Genomic DNA, 19,213 nt, shown 5'->3' with positions numbered 1-19,213 from the left:
GGGGATTCAAAAAAATTTTTTGAAAGAATTCTTCAGAAAGCACTTACCATCTATTAGGGGAAGATAGATAGATAAATATAGCTAGAGATATCTCTAGACACTATCTGTTCAGTTGGACATGACTGAAATGACTCAATAATAACAACAATAACAAAGCTGTCACTGGTCTTGTAGTCTTATTGATAGGAGGATCTCCTTCTAACAATTCAATTAGCACTTTCCCTAAAACTCATATTCCTTTTAGGGAGTTGTCAGGGTCACTGAGATATTATGTGATTTGTCCAAGGACAAACAACTGCATAGTAAATAGAAAACTGCCCTTGAAATTATGATGATCTATGTATAAGTCCCATCTTGGACATATATTGACTCTGTGACCCTGAGCAAATCACTTAAAATCTCAGTGTCCTAGGCAACTCATTACAATGATAGTTTAAAGAGAAACTGATCTTCGGAATTAGCAGAGGAATTTTCCTCGTCTGAGAGTTCTCTGTACCAGTAAAATCATTGGTCTATTCTTTATTCTTATTTCATTGATATTAATTCCCATTGTGCACAATGTCTGGCACATAGTAGGCACTTAATAAAGCCCTGGGATTCTTGTAGATCTTTGAGAGATAAGCTTGAGTTGGATGTTCCTTTCTAGCTTGTCATTTTATTAATTTTTCTGATGTTTGCTGTTAATAATGTTGAGCTCTTGGGATAGGTATTTTTTGGAGAAATGAAAAAGAAGGGATAGTGTGTTTTGGGGTAGAAAAACCCACATGGTCTCTCTCATATAGAAATCAAGTTGGGTTGTTGGTTGTTGTTGAGTCATGTCCTAAGGACTGCTTACCAGGCTGCTTTTATTGCTTGAAAAAATGTCTTGAGTGGGAGAAAATCCCACCTGTCAAGGCATAAAGTGCTTGATGAAACTATCTTGAAGGGAATATTCTTCCCCTAGGATCTTACAGACAGGGTTGTTTGTGTCTCTTATCTGCTATTACATAGAATCACAGGATTTCAAAGCTGGAAGGAGCCATAAAAGCCTTTTATCCCAAATCTTATCTGACTGAATACCTTGTCTACAACTTACACAACTATTGGAGCTCCCACTCACTTCAGGGATCTATCCACTGCCTCCTGAATAGCCCTAGTTGTTAGGAAATTACTTCTTTCAATAAGCCTGAATCTACCACTGTACCTCCCCCCTATTGTTCCTCATTATGGTCTCTGTTGCCACTCAGAATAAGTGCCTTTTCCATGGGGATAACCCTTCAAATACTTCAGTTCAATTCAAGAAACTTATATTAAAATGTCAGCTATGTACAAGACTCCATGCTTAGTGTTGAGAATACAAAGACAGACATGAAAAATAATAGCTTCCTTCAAGGAGTTACAACACAGCTATCATTTTTTCCATTTGCTCCCTGCTGCCCTATAGTCTTCTTTTGCCAAATTTCCCCATTCCCTTAAAATAAAATCTGATCATAATTCCCATAACTTTTGAACAATGAAATGATCATTAAGAGAAGCCAGGAAGTTATTAGCTGTTCTGCTTTTTTCCAGAGAGAGAATCAGGCACACACGAGATAGAGAGAAACAGAGATAGAGTGAGAGATGGACAGAGAGAGGGGAGGGAGGAGGAGAGAGAACCAGCAGATGTCTGAATAATTCAAGTCCCCTGTCATTGCTATATTATGACTGTGTGCCAAGATGTCCTAATACATTTCCTCTTTTTGTCCAGGTCATCTGGAGTATATTCCACTGACAATATTGCATCTATTCCTGCCTATATTGATCTTAACTCAAATATTCTTTATCACATTTCCCCTTTTAGTCCTTGGACTTTTTCCTATGAGTCTACCTTCTTTATTTAAATTTTGTTCTTTTTTTTAAATCATGAACTTAACAGACAAGAACATTTCAATTACAAAGAACAGAAAAGAGAATTATATATGAAACTGTGAAATTTTATTAATAGTTTTTTAAAGTGCTTATTAAATTAACTCAATAGTATCTAACTGCTCTACTTGTCTATATTCCTTTTCTATTTGCCTCTGTTCTCTTATGATTTTTTTGAGACTTGATCTCCTTAAGTCACCCAAGCTGGAAATACGACAGACAGGCACAGGGGTAATCCTATGAATGATAAGCACCAAATCTCTAACCTGCTCCATTTTTGTGACCTGAGCTCTTCTGTCCCTCTTAAAGCAACCTGTTGACCTTCTACTTCTGAAGGGTTCACCACATTAATGCTGAATTCAGAATGGACATCTATCTGATTGGCTTAGCCCATTGCAACTCAGAATCCCCGAACTCAAGAGATCCACCAGCTTCAGCATCCTCCGCAGCAGAGACTACAGGCATATTTATTTGTTCCTGACTCTTATATATATATTATTAAAATGCCTCGTTAATGCTCTCTTCAACTTTTTTGTATCCTTATAATTATCCCACCATAATTGCCCACTATAATTCTCCCTTTGCCAAAAATAAAAGTCTGGATATTCACATAACAAGTAAATATAATCAAGCCAGACATATTTACATATTAGTCAAGTCAGAAAATTTTTGTCTTATTTGCCTCTTAATTAGAAGCAATCATGAAGGGTGTTTAATAAATCTTTTTAAAATAAAATTGTGCTTCACATCCTCAGGCCATTATTTACCTCTTTTCTCCCTTTTAAATAGAGTATACCCATCTAAACTCAGACTGTGAAGTCTGAGACTCATCCCATCATATACGAGGGATATCTGGGAGGTCATTTTTCCCTTCTTTAGTTGGGATTTCTATGTTATCTTTCATACATGTTAAATAGTTAAATTATTTTCTTTGGCCAAAATCTCTGAGGGCCAAATTCATTCATTCATTTATTTAGATTTTTTTAGACTAGGTAAAAAAGAACAGTCTTTGCTTCAATTGCTACCAGTCTTAATCACTGAATGGATCCTCAAACTGAGAACTGTTGAAGACCTTGGCTTAGAAAGTCCTGATTGCATCCGGGGCCATTTCCAGTTGTCCTGATCTATATCTGGGCACTGGAACCAGATGGCTAAGGAAGGGAAAGTGAGGCTGGTGGCTTTGCACAGCCCTTCCTCACTTAAATCCAATTCATTTGCATGTTATGGCGTCACCTCCCTGATGTCATGGTCCTCTTCAAGAATGATGGACAAAACAACAATTTATTATCCACTCTGTGAATTTGTCTATAGAATCTGAGGTATTATCACTTCTTGTTTCTTAAGTTTTCTCTTCATTGAATTTTTGGGTGTCTCTACTGATATTCCTCTGTAGTTATTCTTTGTGGTATGTAGCCTGCTGAATATATGCAAGCAGGCTTTTTTTTTTCCAGTTTAAAGTTCCTTTGATTAGGTTAGTCAAAGTATAGTCAAATATTGTTGTTGTTTTTTAATCATCCTTGGCTAGGAGTCTAAGATTTCGATATTTGAAATTATAATTTAGACATCCTAAACCTATTTTCAGATACATTTCCTTTACCAGTTGTTCATTTACTAAATCCGCCTATCTCTTAACAAGTAACAACAGGGATTAAAAAAAATAACTGTGCCCCCCAAGTTTTTTTCTTGTTAAGGACCTCCTATTTTGTAACAATGCTTTCCTATTCTTTGTGACAATATTATTTATGCCCTCATGCATCACCAGAAGGGGGTAGTAATCATCAAGTTTGACTAATCTTGGGAGGTCCATTATTTTATCCTTAATACATGATCCAAGAAAACAGCAGATCTTTTTGTTGTTAAAAATGAACTTCCCTGCTTTGAGTTACATGTGTATATGCCATCCAAATAATTTATTTATGAGCCTCAATAGAATGGAGATCTTATTCTTCATAATCTCCACAGTACCTGACTTAGTACCCTATCCAGAGACAGTCTGGGATGTAGTGAATAGAATCCAAGATATTTGGATTTGAATCCTGGGTCTCCTCTTACTAACTGTGACTTGGGACAAATCATTTGAATTCTCCAAACCTCAGTTTCCTCATATGTAAAAGAAGAACAGTACCTGTACTACTTACCTCAAGGGTTTATTATCAACAAATTCTTTGTAAAATTTAAAGCCTTTTGTTAATTTAAACTGCTATTATGATGATGACAATGATGACAACTACTACTACAATTATTGTTTAGTTGTTTTCAGTTGTGTCTGACTCTTTGTGACCCTATTTGTGGGTTTTCTTGACAAAGATATTGGAGTGGTTTGCCATTCCCATCTCTAGCTCATTTTACAAATGAGGAAACTGAGGCAAGCAGGGATTAAGTGATTTAACCAGGATCATACAACTAGTAGTAGTTTTGAGACTGTTTTTCAGTTCAGGACACTCTAATTACTGTACTACCAAGATGCTATTCTTCTTCTCTTTTTCTTCTTCCTCCTTTTCTTCTTCCTCTTCCTTATCTTCTTCTCCTTCTGTTCCCACTTCCTTGTCTTCCTACTTTTAATTTTCTTTAGTATACAGAATCCTCTTGAGGAAATTTCCTCTACAACTGCAAAAGGTCCAAAACTTAGAGTCCTAAAGCATAGCTTGGGAGCAGTGAGAGATTAAGTAATTTGCCTAGCATCATGTAGCCAGTTAGTCCGTGTCAAAGGCAGAAATCACTGGATCACAGAATATGGTTCCTGGGAAGGTCTTAAGAGACCATCTAATCTACTATAACATGCCAAAAATGTGACCATACTATCTCTGCTTAGATGCCTCCATGGAGGATGAAACTTGTACTTGTGAACACTACTTGTGAACAATTCTAATTATTAGGAATTTTTTTTGACAACAAGCCTAATTTGGGTTCCTTTGGGGCCAAGCAGGATAATCCCTTCTCCATATGATAACCTATCATATATTTAAGGATAGCTATCATGCTATCTGATTCTTCCCTTCTCTACACTAAATATCCCTAATTCCTTCAACCAATCCTCATATAATCTGGTCTCAAAACCTTTCACCATGCTGATTGCTTTCCTCTGGACAATCTTCAATTTAGCAATGTCACCTCTTGTGATGTCCAGAATCCAACACAGCTCTTCTTGATTTCAAAGTCAGTTTTCTACCCACCATATCATACTCCCTCCCAATATTCAATTTCCTTGAATGGTTATATTTGGGGATATTTCCTGAGCAACATAGTGGTAATGACTTTATCCACGTTTTGTCTTGAGAATGGCTTGATTTAATATATCTTTCCCTGCTCTGAATTGTCGTGAAAATTTGATGAACTTGTCATAAGTTGGGAAAAGATAGAGCCATAGCATGCTAAATTGTCCTGAGAAAGTGGGGGGGGCAGAAATTCTGAGCCTAATTCTGGGGAATCACTTAGTGTTTTTGTTTGTTCCTTTTAGTTTCAGAAGAACCGTCGAGACCAGGTTGCTACCAAACACAAACTCATGGAAATCGCTAATTATGTTGATAAGGTGAGACCAGGTGTGTAGAATGGATTATTAAATGGACAAAATTTTAGAAAAGGAAGCCATAGTCACCATGAGCTATCATGATTTCATTAAGTGCCAGAATAATCTCATTTTCTTTGATCTAACTACCAGATGAGTAATAAATCAGAGAAATATTATATACATAATTGAATAGAATTTCAATACAGCATTTCACAAACTATTCCATTATATTTTAATGGATAAAATGGAGATATTCAGGTTTGAAAATAAAATAGGTTTAAAACTGACTGACTGATAGATACATAAAAAGTGATGATGAATGCACCTATGTGAAAATGGAAGGCTATGGAATGCCATAAGACTCTACCATTGAACTTGTCTTGCTCAATGTTTTTAGCAATGACATGGAAGAAGTCACAGCACTTTATCAGAATGTCAATTGACACAAATCAATAAGGGTTAGTTCATACTTTGAATAGTAGAATTTGAATTAAAGATATCTTATTGGGCTAAAATATGAGTTTAGTTATAAACATTTGTGTGTTCATATATATATATATATATATATATTTATTTATTTATTATTTATTTATTTTATTTTATATGTACACACACATATATATTTATATATACTCATCTTAACTGTAGCCTTCCTGGGGAAGATAAAAGAGGAAAAAAAGAAATAAAGCAAAAAGTACATAGCTAAGAACAAAAGAATAACCTGCAAGGAAGCAAAGAAAAGATGGGTAGCTTTGAATATAATCTTTTCTATTGTTATATGTTATTTTGAAATGAAAATTTATTGTTACATATTTTGAATATTTCCTGATGTTCTGCTGGGCATATGACAATGTTTTATTTAGTTTTGTTTTATTTTCCTTTTCATATTTTTTATTTTATTTTTTCTTATTTTATATTGAGTTTTAAAGGAATAAATATTTAAAAAATTATGAACATATATAATAATTAAATTTAATATAGATAAGTATAAAGACCTAAGCTTAATTTCCCAAAACCCAAAAGCCTGTATTCTTTTTTGTTCTCTATATTATGCTTACCTATTCTTTTATTAGCTTTTTTGGTTACTACATAATAGTATTGCTTTCTATTGAGTTTCAGTTCATGAAAAGTCTCAGATTTTTTTTTCACATGAACTCGAATTACCCCTGGCTTATTGTGTTCAATTATAAACAATTCATTTTAAGAAAGGCCTTGCTCTGACAAGTTGGAGTATGATACCAGGAGGGTGTTATAGAGAAAATGGTACTAAATCAAGTGAAGGCCTGGAGATATTTGTATTAAAGAAGAAAAAACTTGGGGCTGAGAACTGGGAAATTGATGGAACCTTCAAGTCATTTATTTTTCTTAACATTAGAATGCGGAACTAGAGGTAAGGGGTAGAAAGTACAGAGATATAAATTTCAGCTTGGTCGATTCGTGATAGGAACTGAACTAGTAAATATCATTGGTGTAGGGGACTCCTGGGTGAAGGAAGATCCCTCTACTGATATAGGTAGGCACCTTCAAATTATAGTCATAGAGATTTGCTTAGAACAGAGATGTAAGACAAAAATGACCTATGTCAGATTAAAATGCAATTCAGAAATATTTAACAAAGTAAAAAAAATACACTTAAAAATACAGGTACAATCCCATTTTAGTGTCAAGAACAGAACAGAAAATGTTGATATGTGATTTTCTAAGTCAGTATGTGACTGGCATGGATCATTGTATACAGTCTAGGGGTCCTGATTTCCATTTGAGTGTGACACCATTGGCTTACAGTATGGGGAGATGTGTTAGAGATGGGATTTGGACCAAAGTTTTCTTAATTTCAATGCCATCTATTTATTTACACAATCTCACCCCTTAATATAAGAAAAAAAATCAACAATGAGAACTATTCAAAAATAGAATAAGTTGCCTCAGGAGATGTTAAGTTTCCTATACCTGGAGGTCTAGAACTGGAGAAATCACAACTGCTTGTCAGGGACATTTTTAGTCATTTTTTTAGTAAATAGTATAAAGTAAAATTTTTAGTAAATAGTAAAAAAAAATTAGTAATAGCTTTTTATTTTCAAAATAATGTAAAGATAGTTTTCAACATTCACCCTTGCAAAACTTTATATTTTGAATTCTTCTCCCTTCCTTTCCCTAGAAAGCAAGTAATCCAATGTGCATTAAATATGTGCAATTCTTCTAAACATATTTCTACATTTATCATGCTCACAGCTGAGTTTTTAAAACTTTAACCCGAGTGTGGGATTTTACTTTTTTCCCATTTAAATGACTTAAGTGGGACCTAAACCTATTACTTATGGTGGGCATTAAGGGAGGAAAGGGGACCTGGAAGGAAGAAAATCATGATTCAACACTGCCAAGCTTAGACAAAGAATGACTAGAGAAATCAGTCCCCTGAGCCATTATTCTAGCACCTCTGTCCTGCCCTCAATCTATGCTACAATAATATTGGGACATTCCCAAATCAAAACAAGAACAACATCTGGAAAAAATATGAAAACTTAGCTTCTCCAGGGCCACTGGAGGAGGCAGATTGTACTACTTTTCATCTAGTATCCAGTATTCTTGGTCTTCAGCGATTGGGAAATTGGGCTCTTTTTTTAAAAGAGTTATTGTTCAGTTATTTTTTAGTTTAGTTCATGATCCCATTTGGGATTTTCTTGGCCAAGATATTGGAGTGGTTTGTGATTTCTTTCTCTAGCTCACTCTACAGACAAGGAAATTGAAGCAAACAGAATTAAGTGACTTGTTCAGGGTCACAATTTAGTAAGTATCTGAAGCCAGATTTGAATTTCCAGTCATTACCTAATGAATAAGGATGAGAGTAAAGGAATAAATAATTTGGTTGGGATTCCAACCTCAGCTCTGATTCCAGTACCTTTTCCACTCTGCCATCTTGCCTCTACTTTACCTCTCTGATTTTCAGTTGTTATATCTTTCAGCAAGATGGTCTCTGAGGACCTTTTTAAATCTTATTCCTGATATTCTATATTTTTGTCATCAGCTTTTCACTTCTTTGTCTTTTTTCCTGAGTAAAAGATGGGAGTAATGCTTGTTTCTTTTTGTCCTAAGAGATTCTGAGAAAACCAGTGTGATGCTTTGACTAATCAGGAAGGAAAAGATGAAGTAAATCCCAAGTGACATTATTTTAAAAAGTAGTGAAGAGATACCAGGATCAGCCCTGGTTTATCTCAGTTTCCTCATCAGTTTAAATGAGCTGGAGAAGGAAATGACAAACCACTCCAGTACCTTTGCAAGAAAATCCCAAATGGGGTAATGAAGAAGTGGACATTATTGAAATGACTGAACAATAAGAAGAGATACCAATATGTTTTTCTCCCCTTATCCTTGCAGTTTTATCGCTCCCTGAACATCCGCATTGCTCTTGTGGGCTTGGAAGTCTGGACTCATGGAAACATGTGTGAAGTCTCCCAGAATCCCTATTCTACTCTTTGGTCCTTTCTCAGCTGGCGGCGCAAGCTCCTTGCACAGAAGAACCATGACAATGCCCAGTTGATCACGTATGTGAACTCTTCCTGAGCTAAGAGATACTGTTTTCCCAATATGAAGAGGACAGTAGCCACTGCTATTGGTGGTAAAGTAGAAAGGGCACTATATTTGGAGATAGAAGGACTAGGTTCTAAATATTAGCTCTACTTCTTACTGGGCAAGTTGCTTGACTTGTCTGATCCTTAACTTCCTCATCTGTAAAATGGGGATAATATTACTACTTTTTGGAAACATTGTGAGTACCAAAAGAGAATGTAAAGCAGTTTGTAAGCCATGATGAGGCAATTTTTCTAAAAAAAATTTAATAATAGCTTTTTATTTTCAAAATAATGCAGTTTTTAACATTCACCCTTGCAAAAACTTTGTATTCCAATTTTTTTCTCCACCCTCCCCCCCTTGCGCCCCTAGACAGCAAACATTCCAATATAGGTTAAACATGTGCAATTCTTCTAAATGGATGAAAGTCTGTCTCCAAATCTATCTGAGAAGGCAGTGCTAAGTCCTCAAAAAAATAAATAAGATGATTTCAAACAAATGATGGATACAGGATCTCTTGGACCCTTAAAATAGAACAAGTAATGAATAGAGGATTGCTTAATCTCTTTAAATGGCTGGTTGTTCTTTGTGCTTGAAGAGGACCAAAATGATGTCCTTATGTTGGGGCCAAAGTATAGTGTTTCTGACTAAAGCTAATTGGACCATTATGAGCTTGGAACAGTCTATCATTTGTCCATGTGGACATTTGGAGTGGAGAGTCTCTAAATTTGTGCATCTCATATTTCTTTTGAGTTATTGCAATTCTTCATTGCTCATAGAGCTCAGGACTTTCTTTGATGCAGGCCGGCCATGCTGGCAAGTCCGGTCTCAGTGTCTCTAATACCTCATTATTGATTCCGAAGCTCTTCAGAGAGACCTTGAGAGTGTCATTACTTCTTTTGACTTCTGTGTGAGTGCTTGCCTTATGTGAGCTCTCTGTAAAACAGTTTTTTGGGCAAACATATCTTTGGCATTCGAATGCTGTAGCAAGTCCATTAGAGCTGTGCTCTCTGCAGAGTTTGAATGCTTGAGAAAGGACCTCAGTGTCCAGTATCTTTTCTTGTTAGGTGAGCTTTAGAATTTTTCTAAGACAACTCAGATGAGGTCAGCACCATGGTTCTCCCTAAAAATAGAAGAGTTCTAAATAAGTGGTAGATGCAGGATCCCTTAATCTTCCCTGATTCACAGAATATAACCAAGATCCTTAAGGATATTGGCCATTTCCTTTTTGTCTGTGTGTCCCCATTGTTGAGCATAGTAATTGAGAGAGGACTGGCACTTTCTAAGTTCTTGTTAATTGAAGTTTTTCAAAATCCCCATTATCTCGGGTTCATCCCCTGGGGCTATCAGCAGGATATCCTTTGGTGGGGGGTTTGCCCAGCACTCTGAAATGATTAAGCAGATACTGTCAGACAGGATGGGGAAGCCAAGCAAGTATTAGATTTGCAGTCTGCCGGCTTCAGTTAAATTCTGGACTCTGCTATCTACTACTTGACCGAATCATTTTCTATTTCTGGGCTTCAGCTTCCTTTTCTGTAAAATGAGGGTCTTGGACTAGATTCAATCCAATATTTATTTGCCATCTCCTTTGTGCAAGGCACTCTGCTGAGGCTCTTTCTAGCTAGGAATCCTACAATTCTACATGTCCAGAACTGTGCCAAACAGTGTAGAAAGAATATAAAACAGTTCTTGCCTGCAAGAAGTAGGAAGACATACCCAATTAGGTAGTGAAGGAAACCCCCCTGAGACAGAGAGCACACGTTTATCACACAGTTGACTGTGTGGTCAGGAGTTTTCTTTATGCATAACTAATTGGCACATATGAGGTAGAAACCTGCTCCCTGGGGCTTCTTTGTCTCTAATTACTTGGGCTGAATGGCCTGCCTGGTCAGTTACCCCATCATGGAAACTTCTGTGCTCATTGCCATGATGATCTCTAGGGACATAGAATCTAGTGTCAGTTAACAGAGAAGAGAATTAAAGGCAAAGAAGCCTTTTGAGAACATGCATTAGATGTTCACAGATACATAGAGTAGGACAATTAGGAGACAAAGGGCAGGAGCTAACAACAAACTTCCACTTTTACCTTTTCAGAATCCAAGATATTCGTCAGTCAGGCAACACCAATAATAATGGATATATTTTAATATGATGGTCAGCAAGGTAGAATCCACCCCAGTGGAAGGCAAGGGGGTAGCCATTCAATGGGCTATCATTTGAAATATTTTCTCCAATTCTTGAAAACTCTGGATTAGGCCAGAATCATTAGTACATGATCATGCTTTTGACAAAAAACAGGCATTTGTTAACTGGCTGGGGTTATAAGGAAGAAGGATGAAGCAATTCTTATTCTCAAGAATTGGGGGAATACATACATATACCTATACCAAAATAAGGATAAAGAGAATAAGTCTTTAAGGTAATTAAACATGAAGTGGTTTTGGAGAGAAGAAGGGGGGGGGAGATGTCATATAGAAAATGGTGATGAAGTTATGTTTAAAAGGAAGAGAGGGATTCTCAAAGGTAGAATGAAGAAAGAGTACATCTCAGACCTGAGGAACAGCCAGCTCAAAGGCTGAGGAAAATGTAATTTTATCTATAAGGAATAGAGAGGCATTTGGCTCTATTGCAGAAGTACTTCAATCTCAGTCTATTTTGGGGTCTTCTCAAGCATCTCACTAGATAATGAAAATATTAGGAGACTCACTAGTGGTTTTGAATTTAATATGAGGAGATAAAAGAAGATATAGTATATCATCGAGGATCTATATGGCTGAAAAAGAAGGTAGGATGTCTTTGTAGAATGAGAGAGGGATTAAAGGTGGATAGATAAAAGCTTGTCTGTTATACTGGTTGAGTACTTTTTTGGAAGTGGTGCTGGAAAAGAGTTAAGGACTAAGCATGAATCTTTTACTAATTTGAGCAATAATAATCATTTGACCTTTCTGTAAAATGGGTAGAAATAGATTATCTGACCTTTGAGACCCTTTGTAGCTCTAAAACTCTGATGTTGTCATCCTATGAAAGATTAAAGGAAGGAGAAAAAGAAAGGATTTCTATCCCAGTGGGGAGATCATCTATGGAAAGGAATTGAATAGGATAAGAAGGCGTGGGTGTTTGGTTTTTTTTTTTTTTAATCTTCATTAGTGGAAAGAACACAATAACAAATTCTTAGATTTTTTTGGAGCATTTTTTCCTTTAAAAAATTACAGACCAGAAATTGTCATGTTTGATTTTTTTAATCTCTCTTTTTTTTCTCCACTCCTTTATCTCTTCTCCCCACAATTACACAATAAAAAAGGGAATGCCCAGAGCTTAGGAAAAGGAAAAAGGAAAAAGCTAAGTGAGAATTATTGCAAGAACTCCCAAAGTAGAAAATTGGAGAAAGTGTCTACAAAAACAGAACTCTGGCCATGCTTAGATTACTTGGACCTCAAGCTTTTGGAGAGTTTCCAGTATAGAGTATTTTTCCCAAGCTCAAACACTAAATCAGTCAATTAGCATTTATTAAACATAATAACTATATTAAACATATTAACCATATTAACTATGACTGTGTCTCTGTCTTTATGTCTAAGTGCTGGGAATACAAAGAAAGGCAATAACATGGTCATTATCACCAAGGAGTTCATATTCTATGGAAAGATAACAAAAAACTAAGTACATACATAATATATACCATGTAAGTATAAGGTAATCTCAGAGGGCAGTGGAGGCTATGGCCCATCCCTTCAGAAAGAATGTAATCCCTGCTTCTGGGGCCTGATGAGGCTGGTGAGTCATTTGAGTTTGGGGGGTTCTGAGTCACAACAGACTGATTAGATTTTTGCATAATATCTGGCAGTAATTTACTAAATTCCCCCAAAACAGAAGGTCACCTAGCTGCTTAAGAAGGGTTAAGCTGTTCTAAATCAGAAAAACTTCAGACTAAAGCTTCTTTTATCAACCAGCAATGAGACTATGTCTATGAGGAGGGATTTTCTGAACTTTTAGCCTAGATGAGATAGGGAGAGCAGTCTCAAGAGGAAAAAAATATTAGAACTAGAAAGGACCTTGGAACATAGATGGTTAGAATGTGAAGGGACCTTTGGAAGGCAAAATGTAGCATCTGAGTTGTAGAATCTGAGAATTGTAAGGGACATCAGTCTTCATCCAATCCAACCAACACTTCAAATGGAATCCTACTACAACATAGCAAGACAATAAATAGTCCCCAGCCTGTGCTTGAAGACTTTCATTGAGGGGTAATCCCATTCCTTATAAAGCAGCCTATTCCTCCTGTGGATAGTTCTATATGCTAGAATAGTTTCCTTAAATCAAGATTAAATTCACAATTGTTCTGTAAGAAACAATCAACAGGATGATTTCAGAGAGACCTGGAAAGACTTACATGAACTGATGAAGTGAAATGAGCAGAACCTGGAGATCATCATACACAACAACAAGATTATACAATAATCAATTCTGATGGACATGACTCTCTTCAACAATGAGATGATTCAAGCCAGTTCTAATTGTTCAATGATAAAGAGAGCCCTATACACCCAGAGAGAGGACTGTGGGAACTGAGGGTGGACCACAACATAGTGTCCTCACTCTTTCTGTTGATGTTTGCTTGCATTTTGTTTTCTTTCTCAGGTTATTTTTTCCTTCTTGATCCAATTTTTCTTGTGCAGTAAGATAACTGTATAAACATACATACATATATTGGATTTAACATATATTTTAGCATACTTAGCATGTATTGGACCATCTGCCAGCTAGGAGAAGGGGTGGGTAGAATGAGGGAAAAATTTGGAACAGAAAGTTTTGTAAGAGTCAGTGTTGAAAAATTATCCATGCTTATATTTTGTAAATAAAAAGCTTTAATAAAAATTAAAAAAATTTTTTAAAGAATAATAAAAATGAAAAAAAGGATTAAATTCACCTCTACAACTTCTACCTATGGCTTCTGTCCTCTGAGGGAAAACAGAATAACTCTCATTCTTTCCCCTATTAAGTCCTTTTGAATACTTAAATACAACTGTCATCCCTTTTCTCTCCCTGCCCCCTTCTCCAGGCTAAATAAGCTCAGATCCTTCTATTCAGTTCCTCAGATATCTAGGATTTGACTGCCCTTCTCTGGATCCTTTCCAGCTTAGCAATGTCCTTCTTAAAATTTGGCCTTCAGGTCTGCACATGAAATCTGATGTGAGCTTAATAGGGCAGATTTTATAGCGGAGTTTCACTCTCTCATTCCTGTAAGCACGTAATGCAGCCTAAGATGACGTTAGTTTTGTTGGCCCTGAGTCTGACAAGAGGGTGATGTACCAGAACCTATAGCTACCGCTTTCTCCTGGGATGCTGATGGGGAAGCCTGGCAGCTGAAGGAAGTGAGTGTGAATCATCTGAGCATCATGACCCATACCACCTTCCCTTCCATATGCCCTTCTCCACCCAGATGGCTTCATCCTGTTCAGCAGGAATAGGAAGCAATTTGTAAACCTGCTCATTTCCTGCCAGTGGAGATTATACTATTGGCATAATGTAGGAATAGGAGGAGAGAGGGAAAAAATACATCTTTGGTTCTTGAAGTCATTGATTTCTATTTTTCTCCTCTCTGAGTTTGCCTGGAAGAGAGTGAAGGAAAATGGTAGTGGTGAGGGGTGGACTTGGGTCTCTTGGAAGCCATAGATATAGCTCAGAGACCAGAAGATTTTTATTTGTCTGTGAGTCAGAGGATGGGCTTAAGAAAGTTGTCTTTTCAATGAAACCACTGAAAACTGTAATACATCTTGTGTGACTATATTTTTCCTGTATCTGTGCTTATTTTTGCAGTGCTCTTCTCAAACTACGCTCTATTATTCTCTCTTCTCTTGTAGGGGCATGTCTTTCCATGGCACTACAATTGGCCTGGCCCCACTGATGGCCATGTGCTCTGTGTACCAGTCTGGAGGAGTCAACATGGTGAGTCCCATCCAAATAAGTCAGGTAGTGTAGAAGCTGAATGAATTGTTGCAAGAACCAGGAAATCTGAGTCTCTGAAAATTGGTCCCTTATTTCTTTCTGCTGAATTGAAATAACTGGCTTCCACTCTTGAACCCCCACTTCTGCTGGGAACCACTGTTTCAATTTTGTCAAATATTGACAGAGGGACCTCACGTCTCAGGACCTCCTATGCGGCTCTTCTCTGCAATCCTTAGAGAAAAAACAGAGGAATGGAGATAGGAAAGCAATTGCCATATAAGCTAAAAAGCAGGATTCCAGTGTCTATTCATCTGAACCATAAAATCCAGGTCAATTAATTTAACATTACTTTTAGCTAGTTGTGGCAGCATTACTCCTGATATGATAATATTACTCCCTCATCCAGAGGTCCTCAACTTCTCCTAGAAATATTCAGAGTTTGCTAGACTCTCCTATATATTCTAACCAAGGAGCTAAGAAAGTAATAGAAATGATACTACCTCTGCTCTTACGGGTAATGGGTTTTGGTAATACTTTAGAAAGTGCTGTCCTTGGCAGAGATGTTTCTTGTGAGGATGTTGGGGGGTTCACTGCTAACTTTTTAGGGTGGTGTCACAGAAAACAACCAAAGCATTCTCTAACATATCCCCTGTCTGAGGCATAACACTGGGCCAGATAGACCATGTGTTTTATTCTGTAGTTCAGGGTCTTCAAACTATGGCCCGCAGGCCAGATGCGAAGCTGAGGACGTTTACCCCCTCACCCAGGGCTATGAAGTTTCTTTATTTAAAGGCCCACAAAACAAAGTTTTTGTTTTTACTATAGTCCTGCCCTCCAACAGTCTGAGGGACAGTGAATTGGCCCCCTATTTAAAATGTTTGAGGACCCCTGTGTAGAGAATATCACAAGTTCATCCTCTTTAAAGTATAAGAAAAAAATGACTCCCAAATTCAAAAGGCTGTTAAAAGGCTGGATCAGTAAAGATGGCCAAGGAAATCCTTAGAGGATTGTGGGTGATGGCCTAGACTGCTCACCTTGACCGATCTCTCTTTCTGCCTAGGATCATTCAGAGAATGCCATTGGGGTGGCAGCCACCATGGCCCATGAGATGGGCCACAACTTTGGAATGAGCCATGACTCTGCAGACTGCTGCTCAGCAAGTGCTGCAGATGGTGGATGCATCATGGCAGCAGCCACTGGGTGAGTGAGTCATTCAGAGAGCTGGAACGGACCTTAGAACACTGAATACCTGAACTGGAAGGACACTGGGATATAGAGTGTTGGAAGTTAAAAGTAGCAGGGCCTTTAGAACTTAGAGTGCTAGAAATGAAAAAAAATCTTACAATACAGAATGACAGGAACTGGAAGGGACACTAGAGCACAGAACATGGATTAGAACCGGAAGGACCCTTAGAACATAGAATGCTAAAACTTGGATAGGATCTTAGAACTGAATCTTACAGTTAGAGATATCTTAGAATATAGAATAGGAACAGAATGAGATAGGCCCTAAAACGGATAGTGTTCGAACTGAGTAGGATCTTAGAACTTAGAGTGTAGAACATTAGAGCTTGGGATCTTGGAATTCATCTGTAATTTTATAAAAGAGAAAACAGCAATTTGTCTAATGTTACACAACCAGTTAGTGGCAGATCTTAGACTTAACATCCAGATCTCTTAGCTAAGAAGTCTGTGAGAATGGAGTTTGGGAAAGGGGAAGGATGGGATAATGGCCAGTGTTTCTCAGTCCATCAGAAGTAATTGTGGAATTCTGTGACTTTTGGCAGAAAATTGAAACGTTCATAATAATATAATGTAATTAAAGCATTTTCCCACTTCTAGCCTCATTCCCTCCCCTCTCCCTCCACATTCCCTCCACTTTATATAGGAGAAGAATGAGATTCAGAGAGATACATATGATCTAAGGTTCCATAGCTCATTAAGTAGGAGAGTCACTTCATGAACGCCTATAATCTTATTCCAAGCCTGGTCTTTTTTTACTATGCTTTGCCGTGACCCCCAAAGATGAGGTTGACCTTGGTTCCCATTTTGGATCTATCCCTGCTTTTCCTGGTCTCAGGGTCACCTTTATAAAGGACAATCATAGGGCCTATTCTTCCCTTTATAAGGAGCCAATGAGAAAAGTTAACATCATAGCCCTATGAAAACTAAAAAAAAAAACAAAAAACGTTGCAAAAACCGAATATCAGTATTATTATCATCATGACTTATTATCATGGTTATCACAAATTACTATGGTGATTTGGGGTGTTTGCCAACAACAAATAGTGCATGAAGTAGCATCAGAGGATCAGTTTCTCTCGAGAGCGCTTATGTGGCCCTCAGAAAGAGGAAGGGAGAAGAAACATTTACAACCACACAGGGGAAGTACTGAGGAAAGCTACCTCTTCGAGAAAGAATGAATGTTTCCTATCTTTAATTCACCCAATTCTGAAATTCACTTTCATCAGAGCCTCTTTTGAGCCATGTAATACAAATATTTTTAATATATTAGCATTTTTTGTATTTCTTTTTTGTCTCCCTATCATTAACTGGCAGCACTCCATCCCCTAGAGTTCCCTCACCCCAGATAGAAATCCTTCCTGGTAATAAATAAGAGCAGTCAAGCAAAGCCAAGCTGTACTTTGGCTGAGTCTGAAAATCGTGGATTATCTCATTCTGCACTTCTGTCCATGACGGCTGAGCCAAGAGGATGATTCATCATCTGTCTTCTGGGATCGTGATTGATCGTTGCTTTGATTAGAATTCGGCGTTCTTTCATAGTTGTTTTCCTTGACAAAATTAGAGTCATTGTATGAATTGTTTGCCTGATTCTGCTCCCTTCATGGTAACCTATCATTAATAGAACTCATGCTTTATATTTTGATACTTCTCCTTTCTTCCCATCCTCTGAAAGAACTAACTACACAGGCACATATTTTCACTGAATCATCCACACCCCTTGTTGTGATCAGTTCTTGTTGTGATCAATAATATCTGTAATGAGATAACTGCTGGCTAGAGTTAGAGCTGTGATCTGTGACCATGTAACAGAACTAAGCTGTTTGGCCTAGGCATTAAGCCCATGACCTTAGTCTCATTGGTACAGCCCTTTGATCTACTTAAAGCATTTTAAAATAGTTTTTTTTTAATTCTTCAGTGGTTTCTAGTTGCCTGCCTCCTTAATAAAATTCATACTTTTAATGTCTCACATTCAGGGCCACTTAGTCTCAATTCCATCTCCTTTCATTCATATCCTTTCTCTCTGTGTACTTTGCATTTCTAGCAAACGGAACTATGTTGTTTCCCCAAAATATACCCTGCCCTTTGCCTTTGTGTCTTAGCCTATGCTATTCCATACTCTTAGAATTTTTTCTTTTTCCATCTCATATGGTTGAAATCTTGGCCTTTATTTAAATTAAAGCCTGACTTTAATACTATCTTCTTTAGAGAGGGAGCTCTAGCATAGAACTAGAAACAGAAATCTAGCTTTTTCAACTACTAACTAGTTATGTGATCCTAGACAAGTCCCTTAACTTCCATCTGTCTCAGTTTCCTCAGCTATAAAATGAGGATAATAATAGCATCTCTCTCCCAGGATTGTTGTGAGGATCAAATGAGGTGATATTTTTAAAGTGCTTATCACAGTGCAGGGCATATATATTAGGCACTTAATTACTCTTGTTCACACTTAGATACTATTTAAGACCTGTCAGAATGAGTAATATGACAGAAAAGGAAAATAACAAATGTTGGAGGGCATGTGGAATAATTGGAGCACTAATGAATTTTTGTAGAGTTAAAACATTCTAGAGAGCAATTTGCAACTAAATCCGAAAAGCTGTAAAACTGTACATGCCATTTGACCTAGCAATATCATTGCTAGGTCTATATCCCAAGGAGATCAAAGAAAAAGGGAGAAGTCCTATTTGTACAAGAGTATTTATAGCAATTCTTTTTGTAGTGGCAAAGGAATGGAAATTGTAGGGATTACTATTATTGAGGAATGGCTGAATAAGTTGTGGTATATAACTGTGATGGAATTATTATTAGATTATAAGAAATGAGGAGCAGAGTAATTTTAGAAAAAAAAAACTTGAGAAAATTCATATGAACTAATGAAAAGTGAAGTAAATAGAACCAGGAAAGTATTGTATACAAAAATAGAAATATAGTATAATGATCAACTGTTCTATTCTGATCAATAAAATGATTCAAGACAATTCAAAAGGATTCGTGATAAAAAATGCTATACTCCTGCAAAGAAATAACTGATGGAATCTGAATGCAGATTGAAGCATAGTTCCT

General features: G+C 37.0%; 1 protein-coding gene across 1 annotated transcript in view; it reads left to right on the top strand.

Annotated features, from left to right (window-relative positions):
* The window catches only part of ADAM19 (ADAM metallopeptidase domain 19), a 120,822-nt gene that overhangs the window by 81,682 nt on the left and 19,927 nt on the right, over window positions 1-19,213 (top strand). The window contains exons 8-11 of the mRNA XM_051978797.1: window positions 5,342-5,413; window positions 8,768-8,934; window positions 14,821-14,905; window positions 15,966-16,105. Coding sequence (XP_051834757.1) covers window positions 5,342-5,413; window positions 8,768-8,934; window positions 14,821-14,905; window positions 15,966-16,105 — 464 coding nt within the window. The remainder of the gene's footprint in view (window positions 1-5,341; window positions 5,414-8,767; window positions 8,935-14,820; window positions 14,906-15,965; window positions 16,106-19,213) is intronic.

The sequence above is a fragment of the Antechinus flavipes genome, chromosome 2 (genome assembly GCF_016432865.1).
Source record: "Antechinus flavipes isolate AdamAnt ecotype Samford, QLD, Australia chromosome 2, AdamAnt_v2, whole genome shotgun sequence".
In the NCBI taxonomy this organism is placed as follows: Eukaryota; Metazoa; Chordata; class Mammalia; order Dasyuromorphia; family Dasyuridae; genus Antechinus; species Antechinus flavipes.
This window is presented reverse-complemented; position numbering and strand designations above follow the sequence as displayed.